We start from the raw sequence: 14,074 nt of genomic DNA on the forward strand, positions 1-14,074 counted from the left end.
GTTTTTATAATATAACAACTTGTGTGAACATTAGGCTTACATGTATAATCTCTTTTACGTTCAGTATTTGGAATCTCGCGCTCTAGCCCTTACTGTTCTTTTTCTCTACCTATAGGTTTGGATCACCACTGATGCTCTGTAGTTGTTGGTTTGAATTTTGATTATTTATTGCTTTTTCTCTGTCCCCTGGGGTTCGATTCCCTGAGGTGGGCACAGCAGGCAACCCAATGTGGCTTTGTTCTAAAACAAACTCTTTCTCTGCCAATGGGTTTGGATCACAAGACGCTCTGTAGTTGTGGATTTTGGATTATTTATAGCTCCTTTTCTACCCTGTTTAACAGTTTCGCTATGTGGTTGTGGATTTTGGATTATTTATAGTTATATTTTACCTATATTTGGATCACCAGTGTTGCTTGTTCTCTAGTAGTAATTGATAATTGGATTATTTAGATCGTTTTCATACTGTTTAAGGTATTATGAATTATCTGAGTGATACTTCTTCACAAAGTACAGTCTTTGTTCCACCAAGTGATTCTGTGAAATGAATTATCATTTTTTCTGTTTAATGAAAGTGAATAAAATAATTACCGAGTATATTATTTCTGTGAAAGATAACGTGATTATTAACTAAGTTTTTGCTAGATAACAAAGGGTAAAGGAATGATATAAAATGATTGTACAATATTTCGCTGCCCAGACACATATGTAGATACCTGCACGTGCTTTATACAAACAATGCACGTGGTTTGCAATATGGCAACTTTTAGTGTCCATGCGCATTATTTGCTGCATACGGCTAAACGCATAAAATATACGCAGATTGCAGAATTATATAACCTTTTTTATTATCACAAAGCAACAAAATAAAAAAATGTTAGACCCCTAAATATGGTTTTCTTCTGTTAAAAATATCGACACGGGTCTGTGCGCGAAAAGCTAAAGAAGCCTAACACAGCACATCGTTTTGAGAACATGGTGATAATTAAAATTATCAGTACATATTATAAATGGGTAAAAAATATTAGTAATTTTCAGATGTCGCCAGATACGAAATTCTAACATATTTGACAGGTGTCCGAACGAGTCATCTTTTAATTTTTTTTTATTTGTTATGTCTTCAGCATAGTAGGAAATCGTAACCCACAGAAAAATAAGGCTTAATTAACACGTACGTACAGCAGGTGTTACTAAATACGTATGGTCAAGCAGAGGTGTCGCTAGGTGCTTAAAAAATTCTGGGCTCTGGTCCATAGGCGCGATAACTTTCGACGTTTCAGTATGATATCGATCGTGGTTTTCTATTCTGATTTTTCAAGACACCAACTAGGCTTTCGGGGCCCCTGTGCCAGCGCCTAGCGACGCCCCTGTGATCAAGTATTAACATCCAAAAGTCCAACGACCTTTTCCTCAACAAAGTCATTAGGTCTTTCATTAGGTTAGTACATCCATTAACGAGCACTTGACATTACGCTTCACCACGGGGCATCTTCAGATTGCTAGTGTAAAGAAAGCAATTTTCCTGCCAAGCGTTGTTTCATTTTTTATACCATCTATTGTGTTGAGTTCACGTAGTTCCAGTAGTCGATATTAAAGCAGATAACGTAATAACATCCCCTCCGGTAGATGGCTAGCAGGCGGGACTAAGTCACGCTTCGAACGTCAGAGGAACATTTTTGTTCATGGTATAAAAAGACCTGTGAAAAACAGTTTTATCTCACGATAAGTCGAGATGAGAAAAAAAAAGACAGAATTCACAGAGATCATCATCCTGTGAAATTTTGTTTCCAAGGGTGTAGAAAAAGATAGATATGATATTCATATTTCAAAATAACAGTATCTAAAAAAGGTTATCACTTGAGCTTTACCTCATCTGTTCACCTGGTTTGAACGTAATCTTTTTGGAAGTCAAGTTAAAGTTGTATTATTATGCTCTTCTTGTTCTCTTTTGTTATTATGAATTAAGTTTGGACTTTATTTTAAAAACATGTAGTCGTGTAATGATGCAAAATTCATACATCAGGAATCCATGATACTTCCAAGTCTGTTGTTAACCATGCACACAGAAGTCATCTTTGTGCTTCTCTAAAAGTCTGTTTTTTTTTTCTTTTGTTACAATTGATCAGGATGTCATTAGCCTTGCAAAAACGTGTGGAAGCTATCCTGTTGAATTGGGGGAATCCTGTACACTCTTCTATTCATACACACCATTACTCTGTTAGTAAGGCTGTAAATGCTACAAAATGTGAGTCACAGCTTGAGGGAAACAGTGATTTTGTATCCGTAAGTCAACGGTGCGCATTTTAGTAGCTGCTAATGGAAACATATTATGGTAGCGTGCAAATTTTCCATCATTATGAATATTATCAAATAAACTTTCGAGGCTTCTTGTTCGTAGTTTATGTTTTGTCTTTCCTTTTAACGTTTCATTTAAAGAACGAACTCTTATTTTTCGTTTCTGGCACCAGGTTCAGCAGCTGCTAGCATATTTTGTTCTCAATCGTAGGAATTGAAAACGATGATGTTCTGTGTGCCACACCAACATGTATGGTTTCTACGAATTTAGTCTTAGTTTTGAAAATAGTTGTATTCAACAGTGTTGTTTCTCAGAGGACAAATCGGTTTTTAAACAGAAAATACTCCTTCGCGCCAAAAATTGTAATATATGCTTTAAGAAAGTAAATATTCGTTGAAACTTTACACGTAGCAATAAATGTTAGTGATTCAAGCCATTTGAAACCTGTTTTTTTTTCCTTAAATATTCTCTAAACTACGTTTCATTAAAATAGCCAATCACTATACGCTAGCGATGCTAGTAATTAGTTTGTATAAAAGATTTCAATGTGAAATAAGGTTTTAATAGCTAAGGACTTTGAACTTATCATCATATTCTGTCTAACCCCTCAAGCTAATCGAGTCTAACCCCTCCAGCTAATCTAAATTATAATGAGAAGTCTTTCAGCATGCAGCAAATACCCCACTCCCCCTAAGACAATTTGGTTTCGTCTGCATGCTCAACATCTAACTTGGAATGTTCCTTCCAGGTGTTTCTGTCATTCTAATGTTCCACAGGTTTTCAACGTATGAAATGTCGGTTGAAACCACAAGATCTCTCATTTATTTTTGTAATTTGAACGCATCTACCCCTGATAATTAATCCACTGAACCAATAAGTCTTTTGGGTTTATTACGATGCTAAAAGTCGGGTTTCGATAACCGTGGTAGACTGAGTACATGTAGTCCACTGTGTAGATGTGTGTTTAAACCAAAAAACTATTCTTACATTTAAGTTATTAATTAAATTTTTCAGTTAATGAACTTGTTTTATTTCTATGTACGATCAGAATAAATAATAAAATATAATAATGATATTTTAGTTAATATAATGACAAAGTATATAATAATAACATTAGGAACCTGCTCATGCTTCGATCGAGTTATTGTGAAGATCTGTGACTTTAACTTAATAATATTCGTAGCAGTTTGATATTACGCGTTGTTGTTAACTAAATAAGTTAATCAATAAGTTACTGAAGTTGGAACAACTTAATCCTAATTATTGTTGCACAACAAAGTGTTTTTGATCAGTTTCGGTACATAAGCATGTCATGTTTTTAATTCCCCCTTTCTTGTTGTTTTCAGTTCTAGTCTCCGTGATTTCTCTTCCAAGCGTCAACAAGGATGTCGTGAATGGAGAGATGGTTCGTCTCCAGTGTAGGTTTAATCCAGCGCTATCTTCCGGGAAAGTTTTATACTACTGGATCAGGACAAACAAGGATGGGAAAGATAATGCTGCTATCAGCGATGTAGCCCTAGATCCACACTACCAAGTTGAATTTACTCCGAGTGAAGGCAGATATGATCTCTTTATCACACACGCCAATTATGACACGGACAATGGTCATTTTGAATGTAAACTGAAGGAGGGGGGCAGTGGAGCTGACATCCACAACATGGCCTTCACCGTCACAGTCCTCAGTAAGCAGAAATGGAACCTTGGAAACTATTAAATGTTACATAATATCTCAATGAAACTATTAAATATTATCACAGTATTTTATGTACTTTTTGTAAACAATGACTCAAAGCATACAAATATTTACTTCATAAACTGCGCGTAAAGTCATAAAAAGTTCCAATGCTACAAATTTAGCCGATTTGACAAATTCGCTGAAAGCTACGTGGGAATTTCATTTCTCTTGCAACTACTTTAAAAAAGAACAATCACGATTTAGCAAGATGATACAACGTATTGGATAAAGATTAATGAATAACTGGTGATTCTGAAAACAACGAGTTAGGCATATTGGCATCTGTTATAGTATAGCTCCCCAATGGCTCAGCAGTAAGTCTGCAGAATTACAATGCTAAAATTCGAGTTCGATACCCGTGGTGGGAAAATCACGGGTAGCCCATTGTGTAGCTTTGTGCTCAACAGCAGTCAAACTATGCATAGTATATCTTAAAGAAAAATGTAGTAACTGACCAAGTAACTGAGACATCTCATAGTCATTCGTTTAGTTTGTTTGTTTTTTGAACCTCGCCCAAAGCTACACGAGAGCTATCTGCGCTAGCCGTCCCTAATTTAGCAGTGTAAGACTAGAGAGAAGGCAGCTAGTCATCACCACCCACCGCTAACTCTTGTCTAACCGAATTTTACCGTCACTCTTATAACGCATTCGCGGTCCTATAGTTTGGAGTGCGCTTTTTCGGCAACGAGACTCGAATTATTAATATTCGGATTAACATTCCGCGCACGATAACTATTGGGTCAGTCCTAGCCCATAGATGATACTAGACCTATTCTTATGTACTTGTTAATGTGTAAAAAAACTTGATAATTTCCAAATATTTAAACGCTGTGAATCTGCTTGTTTCTTTTGAATGCAAAGTCGTACAGTGTACGCGTAGCAGGGAGCGAACCTCGAATTTCAGTGATAGAAGTCTTTGAGATTACCGCTGAGCTACTGTGTTTTAATTAAAATGTTAGCCAACAGAAAAGGCTATAAATATTTTCATGTTGCCATAATTTTTCTTGTAAACAAAATGTTATTATTGAAAAAATACAGTATTGAATATTTCATATTATCAACTAAAATCGTTTAGCTTCATAATTTTTAACGACAGAAGTTAGTAATATATCGAAACAATTCAAATTTTTCCAGTCCCACCAGGACCACCAAACATTATTCCCACTAACCCTACAGCGAGAGAAGGAGAGCCATTCACTCTTACATGTTCTAGCGAAGGGGGTAGTCCTGATCCTCTCATCCAGTGGTACAGGAAAGGAACCCCACTACAAGGTCAGCTTCGGAAAGGAGGATCGCGCGATAAGCCTACCTCTAGCGTCTTAACAATATCTCCAAGAATGGAAGATGACGGTGCCATCTATCGGTGTACTGTGTGGAACCGAGCCATTCTTGAGGAACAGAGATTAGAAACCAGTAATACGTTAAAAGTTCATTGTAAGTAAAGGGAAGGAAGATTTAGCCTCACATATTTATCTAATTTAGTTTCTGCAGCACATTTGAGCTATGATTTTGTAGCCTTTAAAATATATTAAACATTTCTTATTTCAGTATTAACAAAAATATTAGATTAGTAAAAGAGTATTCTGAAACATTTATTTAGTGTAAAAGTAATTTATTTAGACTTTGACCCTGTATACTGGTAAATGATGATCTATACAGAACTAATTTAGAAATGTGTTTTAAGTAAATTATGAAAGCAAAAATGTTAATATTTAAATAATATGGTTTTAAGCACCAATATGTAATATTTGGCTTAATTTTACTTTCTTTTCAAATTTGGCTTCTTAAAATTAACATAGCTTATGTGCTGAAAATAAGCTGAAAATTATATCTTTTTGGGGATTCTTGTGTAATTTTTAATCATTAAAGCACTCACCTTCTTCTTTAACTTTTTAGATTCCCCAAGAATATCCTTTGGGCCCTATAATCCTTTGAGTGTATTAGCCGGAAAAGATGCAGTTCTGACCTGTTTTGTTATAGCTAGTCCTCCTGTCCATTCTGTTCGTTGGATGAAAAACGGCCACCTTTTGTCCAACACTCACAAACACACCATTTTAGGTGTAACTCCAGATGACAGTGGAATTTACACTTGTATCGCAGATAACGGGGTTGGAAAAGCCAGCCAAGCCGATCTTAAACTTTCTGTTTTATGTGAGTTGCATCGTTATGTTATGTTTATTTATTGCTTTAGTTTTCAGATTCCAACTAACTAACTAATATATTTTCTATTGGTTGTTGTTTTTCCTTCGAAAATAAAGATAACCGTTATTACTTCTGCGTTCTTTAGATGAACCTAAAGTCACTGTTGACAAGCAGAAAGAAGTATCAAAAGGAGAATCTTTATCAGTAAAATGCAATGTGGATTCAAACCCACCACCCAACTCGTTGATCTGGTTAAAAGAAAATGACCCTTTTTTCCGGAAAAGCGGCGACACTTTGCACCTTAAAGCAGTATTTCCTGATGACTCTGGAAAGTACATTTGCCAGGCAACCAACATTTTGGAGGCATCCGGTTCTGGAACTCGGGAACATTCCAGAAGCAACGCAACCGTTATTGTTCACGTGCGACGTAAGAAAATCATCCACCATTTTTCTGATGTGCAGTGTTGCAATATAATTATCGCAGAATTACTTAACCTGTCTATAATTATACTAATGTGATGTCTATACTTAGGATCATCTGTATGGCATGCATAAGAAAATTATAATACATTTAAGTGATTCATCATTTTTAGTTTCTTGTGTCTAAAAACTTGACTCATTTACAAACATTGGTAAAGAAGTCGTCTATGGATAACGTTATTTATTTAGCTGATTGTCAGTGTTTAATTATGGTTAACGTTTCTTTGTTTCCAGACAAACCTGGGGATGTTGAAATTGTCCCTAACAACAACCCAGTGGCTGTAGCCGGACAGCCTTTCACGTTGACTTGTTTAGCACGTCCTCGAGGATGGCCACTACCGGAGTACCGCTGGTGGAAGGAAGGTAAAGAAGGTACAAACTTAGCTAGAAGGATAAACTATACTATCGTACCAATACACGTGAGTCACGAAGGCCAGTACTACTGTCAGCCTCGGAACCCTCTTGGTCAAGGCAGCATAGGATCTGTTTATCTCACTGTTCATGGTAAGTAACGTTTATGTATCATTCGAAGTACGACATTTAAAAACTACAAGTATTCACATAAAATATTAAGGTCCTGTTTACCTCACAACTGCTCATGGTAAGTAATACAAGTGTATCAGTCGAAATATGTTATTAAAAAAAATTCATCTATTTACCTCACTATTCATTGTAAGTAACGTTTGGACGAAGTATGGCAATTTAAAAACACAAAGTATTCCTCAAACTTCTTACAGTGGAAATATACGGAGGTATGCATGAGCCTAAATAATGTATTATCCAAACTAACGACCTGTTGTAGAACAATACTTTTGCGACTACAATTTTACAAATATCTTCCATTCATAAAGAAGAATTTTTATTTCACCTTATAGAAAGATTGAATTCAAATATAGAACTTTTTCATATGTATAGGCCTGTCATGGCCTGATGGTATGACACTTGACTCTCGCGGGTCGCGAGCTCAAATCTCGTCACTGAATATGCTCGCCCCTTCAGCCATGGAGGCGTTATAATGTGACAGTCAATCACCCTATTCGTTGGTAAATAATAGCCGAAAGTTGAAACGTTATTAACTATCTGTAATCATCTTTTATACAGCAGATGAGCGGAGATAGCAAATAACAAAAATTTTATATGACACAATTAAAGGCTAAGTGATAATAACTTATCTACCAATAGAGGGTGATAATGTTAAAGATTAGACATTATTGATCAAACTGATGTATTTTCATGCGACACTGTCCTGTTGTCCACAGAAATTTCTTCAGGGGTGCAGAGTCTAAATCTAAATATATATACACTGTATATTGTTACGACACCGGAAGTCACGTGACGCTGGTAACACGTCATGAGATTCTAGAAGGATCATGAAGGCCCGAGCCCATTCTAGGCACCCTCTATTTTAATATATAAATCCGGCAAATAAAGTGGAGAGAAGTGACGGCATAGAGAATTGCAGATAGATGGAGATAGAGACAGATAATTGAGTCAAGTGAGCGGTAGTGACCGTAAGTAAAGGGCGTGAATCGTTGTGAATTACAGTGTGTGTTTAAGTTAAAGTGACTGTGGAAATTCTGTGTATTGCAAAGTTGTATTGAGAAAGAACAAACTAGTTTTATTTAAGAAAGGACTTGTATCGCTGAAGTTCCTCGGGAAGAATTTTTACAGAAAATTAACAAACGACTAGAGACGTAACAATATATACTCTGAATGAATAAAGAAATATGTCCCCCCTCCCCGCGAACGAGTTATGAAGGAAAGTTTTGTAAATTGTACCGTATCTCATTTAAATAAATTAAAATTGCGATCAGCGTTAACTGCATGTCCCCTACAGGTTGTAGGTAGTGTGTTCTGTTTTTGTGGTAAATGTGTGTGTGTGTGTGTGTGTGTGTGAGTCACGTAAATAGATTACAATAGGAAAAATATTATGCACTATTTAATATGTATAATCATATAGACTAAGTTGCTTTGCCTTTATAATAATGCTTCTTAGTCTGAGGTCGATGACTTTACGATGCGGATACCTAGACAAACCTTGCCTTCCAGGCAAACATGATTTGGGCTCCCGTATTAGTTTAACCGCTGTTGGAAACCCAAGCCTGTTAACTGTGGAACGTTCACATTGTAGATATCATTATAAGTGGCCTGTTTGGTTTAAATGATAAATTTTTATAGACGTTATTTGTTTATAATGTTCCATTGGTTAATGATAGCTGTGGCATGTTATGAATTGAAAATACCTACACTCAAGTAAAACCATTGATATATATATATATATATATATAATGCCTAAAAGTTCTGTTTGTTGAAAACAGACTATGCTATAAATGTGTCGTCAATTTCGTTAACCCGAACTTATATGCATGAACAGAGTGTTATAGATTTAGTTGTTGTAATAAGTTTATTATTATTATTAGAACCACCATCTCTTGTGATACCTTTGAGGCCGCAAGTAATTAAGCGAGATGGAGATGCCAGTTTCGGTGTTACTTGCAAGGCTCGTGGGAAGCCCAAACCTAAGATCCAGTGGCTAAAAAATGGACAAGAAATTTCTGAGAAAACAGATTTATTTTCTATTGAAACTACTGACTATGTAGAAGATAAGAATGCATACTCTGTGCAAAGTACTTTGACCTTTCAAGGTCCAGGTAGAGCACGAGAAACCCTTTCTCTCACCGACAGAGGGCAATATACTTGTGAGTTTAAGAACGGATTTGGAGAACCTGCAAAATCTGAAATGATGCTTCGAATAGAACGTAAGACATTTTATTTTAGTTGTACCTTAATCTAATTTTTTAATGAGAACGTTTAGAATATAGACATTTTTTAAAAGTTTATTCAGCTTGTTTTGAATTCAAACTAACACTGTTGAACGTTCTTAGTTTCGCAACAGATAAAAACTAGCACGAGTTAGACGCGCTGACACTGTGCACAGTAAAACTAAATCAAATGATTTAACTACATCATTACATGTGACATATGCAAGTTATGTGTTTCGTTAAAATAAACCACTAACGAAAACAAAATAAGTTTGATATTTTTTCTTGTGTCATATCAGGAAAGTTTTTGTTACTACTACTGGTATACATTTTGAATAAACAGAGATTTCTGAAAAATAATACAAACGTTTTGTTCGATTTCGTGTAGATTCACCTGTTGTTAGACATACTTACAATCGCATGGCGTTTGACAATGGAGAAACCGCTTTTCTACAATGCAAGATGCAAGCTTATCCTGAGCCATCTTTTGAGTGGTCTTTCAAAGGACGCATCTTGGACAATTATGGAAATTATGGAACCAATGTTACAGATCTTGGGGAGGACATCTTCTTAGGATCTTTATCCATCAGGGATGTGAAGGATTCAGACTATGGTGATTACACATGCCAAGCCTGGAATCAAGTTGGTGATGATGAAAAGACCATCATAAAACTTGTCAGAAAAAGTAATAAAAGCCTCTTCACAATTTTTATGCTAAAATACCTGTACTCTGGTAGAATAAAGAAATCCTAAACATATTTGATAATTCCTTTATTATTTTAATTTTTGAAAAATAATATGGTTATGTCTCCAGATTAGGGAAAATAGAATGCATGTGTTTATTAAACCGGACAATAGTAAGCCCAGTATTATTTCATTCTGATACAAATTTTGCTATTAATGTTGATGTTATTAATTTTCATAAAATAATATAGCTTTTGGTTATGCCCCTATCAGAGGTTATGCAATAAGTGAAACCTTCTGTAGTGGGTCAAAAATAAACTAAAAATTAGCTTTATTACATAAATCAGAGGATATCTATAAAGATTCCGTTTTCTAATTGGATAAATTATATTAGCAGTGACATGTGTCTCAAAGACTGTGGATTATAAATTTTTGTACTGAAGACATTAAATTGCTAGGTAATGAATATATAGCTGAAAATTTTCTTTCAAAACAAAAGTATTATAGCCATTTATTTGGAATAGAGAGGCCAAGAAATGACTTAAATTTGCCTGATAAAACAAATATTGATAATATGGAGATAGGGAGAATTTTAATGTAATTGTTGAAAAAAAAATCCTAAAGTGTTTGATAATGTGTGTCATTTAATGTGTTCTTATAACTATCTTCTCTACAGGTGCCCCAGATAGACCTACAGGTCTTGATGTAATGGATGTTAACTCCAATCAAATCACATTAAGATGGACTGAAGGATTCAATGGAGGCTTTTCAAATACAGAATTTATAGTCACATACGTAAACCTTGAGACAGGACATGCCAAAAATGAATCCTGTCGTAACCAGAACCCTTGTCAAATTACAGGTAACTGAATTATTTATTGGTGTACTTTTTTTTATCGTAGTGTAATCATGTAATATCATAAGTTTTAAGAATTTATTTATGATATTAGTTTTCCTTATGCAGTCCCACATTTAAATTCAGTTAACACTGCTCACTGCCTTGTAAACTTGTATGTATGTAAAACTACTATGTTATAAGTTGAAAATGTAGTTACGAAGCAGCATAATGGACTCCTATTTCTTTTATTATTCTCCTTAAAAGAAAAGTAAGAAATTGGTAGCTAGTAAATAGAAAAGTAATGCATAAGCTAGAAATCATACTAAAATATAGTATTTTAGTGTTCCTTAAGTACAACTTAAATCTTTATTACTTTTATTGTAATATTTTTAATAATGATGTTGCTAGATAACTTGAATTTATCATTAATAGTTCATTAATGTTCTCTTTAAATTTAGGACTTCAGTCAAAGACTAACTACAGATTTAAAGTCATGGCTGTAAATCCACGTGGTTACAGTCCATATTCTGATGATATAGTTGTTTCCACAAAAGGTAATTTTTATAAATTAAAAAAAGTATGACAGTTGTGTTTATTTGTGATTTTTGTAAACAATTACTTTATATCCTGTTATAAACAGATAGGTTTTAAAAGTCACATAAAATTTTACAAAATAAAATGAACTATTATTCATTGCAGATTAAGTGAAATAGCTGGTTTCACAAATTTAATGTTGATGTTACTTAACCTAAAATACTGACTTCCTATAACTCCAATATTTCTTTATATAGCAAAATTAAATAAAATTATACTTTTTTCTAAAGAATCCAAATGATTACTAATTGTTGTATTGTTTCCTTTTTTTACAGTGAACCTAAAAGGTAAGCTGAATTAATATTTCCTGACTTAAGTTTTCTATATACAAATAGGTAATTCACAGAATACACAATCAATTGTAATACAAGCTTATTAGAATGTAATCTGTTTTTCTATTATTAAATGTTATATATAAATAACTGAATTGGATATACCATTTGGTAAAGCATAGGATGTTTAAAGGTTGTGTTCCTAACATTCATTTAACAGTATATCATAAAAGATACAGTTTCTCAAACTAAATATGTTCTTTATTAACACTAATTTAAAAAATAGTTTCAAACTTTAATAAAATTTACTGGACAGATATATATTTTTCAATAAACACTGATATTACATTCAATACTTGGATATAACCATGGGTGCCCATATGGAGAATCATAAAGTATTTGTATTTTGATTTCATAATTTTTTCAAACTTGGGTTACTTGACCCCCTAATTTTTTTTCTGCGGCCACCGTTGGATATAACATATCATTTTTCAAAGTATAACACCAAATTAATGACTAAATGTTACTTTGTCATTGTAATATGTTACTTTTAATGTTTGTTTCAAAATTACTATATCATATAAAGATATGTAAACATCTACACAAAATTGTCCTTCTAGATATGCCTCGTGCAGCTGTTGCTCAGTATGATAGGGGGTCACACCATGTGTTTTTTCGAGTGAGCCCTACAAGTTTCAGTTTACTTGCTAAGGTGAGAGACACTTTTATCCTGTAGATGTTTCATAGAAGAGTAAATAAAGCATTAATAATATTGCAGAGGTCAGTTATTGTTTATCTCAATTTTAATTTTTATTAAAAATCAATATTTTAAAGTTAAATTAACTCAAGTTTTTTATTTTCATAGTGACTCAGAAATATAGATATACATTTATATGTTATTTTTATTCTTTGAGACATTAGAAAGTGGCTACAATGTTTCACATGTAATCTTCTTTCTGGAGCATTAGAAAGTTATTATGGTGGTTTATACATCAAGTCTTCTTTCTGTAGCATTAGAAAGTTATTATGGTGGTTTATACATCTAGTCTTCTTTCTGGAGCATTAGAAAGTTATTATGGTGGTTCATACATCTAGTCTTGTTTCTGGAGCATTAGAAAGTTATTATGGTGGTTTATACATCAAGTCTTGTTTCTGGAGCATTAGAAAGTTATTATGGTGGTTTATGCATCAAGTCTTCTTTCTGGAGCATTAGAAAGTTATTATGGTAGTTTATACATCAAGTCTTGTTTCTGGAGCATTAGAAAGTTATTATGGTGGTTTATACATCAAGTCTTGTTTCTGGAGCATTAGGAAGTAATTATGGTGGTTTATACATCTAGTCTTCTAGAGCATTAGAAAGTTATTATGGTGGTTTATACATCAAGTCTTGTTTCTGGAGCATTAGAAAGTTATTATGGTGGTTTATACATCAAGTCTTGTTTCTGGAGCATTAGAAAGTTATTATGGTGGTTTATACATCTAGTCTTCTTTCTGGAGCATTAGAAAGTTATTATGGTTTACATCTAGTTTTGTTTCTGGAGAATTAGAAAGTGGCTTTGGTGTTTTACATGCATTGTTTCTTGGATGTTATCACCTTAAAATTAGGATAATTATAAAATGGTTTTGTGGTTTCAGAGACTAATAATATGTTTCGAAGTTTTAAAATCGGACTATGATATCCTAGAAAATATTATAATTTCAAAAAACATTAATTTAGGAAATTAGTAGACTGATGTTGCTGAATATGATATATCTGTCACAAAATAAGTAGACCTGAAGTTTTAAATGGAGAAAATAAAACAGGCTTTGATTTTGAACTTACAGTGTTATGGTAAGATTTTTGTGTTAACATTATATTGTTTTAAGAATAAGATATTACCTACAAGTAAAGAAAAACTTTTCAAAAAAAAGAAGTAAATGTAGTGACGGCTAATATCAATCCTTAAAAAACAATGCAAACATGATAGTTGGGATGGTATTTGCATTATCCTTACATAATAGGACAGGGACACAGTGTAGTAGAATGTTAATAGACAAAAATAGGATAAATTAAACTTAATTGTAATTGAATAGTTATATATATATATATATTGCTATATGTTAATTCTTGCCCATCATCTTGCTTGCATTGTTTTTGAAGGATTGATAATAGCCATCCCAACATTTACTTCATTTCTTGAAAATATTTTTCTTTACTAGTTTGCTTGTTTTTTTCATGCAGTGTTTCAATAGGCATAGGAAGGTCGTATTTATAACTAAGTTCTAAATACAATG

General features: G+C 33.6%; 1 protein-coding gene across 1 annotated transcript in view; it reads left to right on the plus strand.

Annotated features, from left to right (window-relative positions):
* Positions 1 to 14,074, plus strand: part of LOC106467746 (hemicentin-1-like) — a 71,011-nt gene that overhangs the window by 48,562 nt on the left and 8,375 nt on the right. Inside the window, exons 2-12 of the mRNA XM_022395929.1 lie at positions 3,640 to 3,975; positions 5,163 to 5,462; positions 5,925 to 6,179; positions 6,316 to 6,597; positions 6,885 to 7,154; positions 9,071 to 9,409; positions 9,801 to 10,097; positions 10,773 to 10,958; positions 11,393 to 11,488; positions 11,804 to 11,815; positions 12,421 to 12,512. Coding sequence (XP_022251637.1) covers positions 3,640 to 3,975; positions 5,163 to 5,462; positions 5,925 to 6,179; positions 6,316 to 6,597; positions 6,885 to 7,154; positions 9,071 to 9,409; positions 9,801 to 10,097; positions 10,773 to 10,958; positions 11,393 to 11,488; positions 11,804 to 11,815; positions 12,421 to 12,512 — 2,465 coding nt within the window. The remainder of the gene's footprint in view (positions 1 to 3,639; positions 3,976 to 5,162; positions 5,463 to 5,924; positions 6,180 to 6,315; positions 6,598 to 6,884; positions 7,155 to 9,070; positions 9,410 to 9,800; positions 10,098 to 10,772; positions 10,959 to 11,392; positions 11,489 to 11,803; positions 11,816 to 12,420; positions 12,513 to 14,074) is intronic.

This window comes from Limulus polyphemus, unplaced genomic scaffold, assembly GCF_000517525.1.
Source record: "Limulus polyphemus unplaced genomic scaffold, Limulus_polyphemus-2.1.2 Scaffold2726, whole genome shotgun sequence".
In the NCBI taxonomy this organism is placed as follows: Eukaryota; Metazoa; Arthropoda; class Merostomata; order Xiphosura; family Limulidae; genus Limulus; species Limulus polyphemus.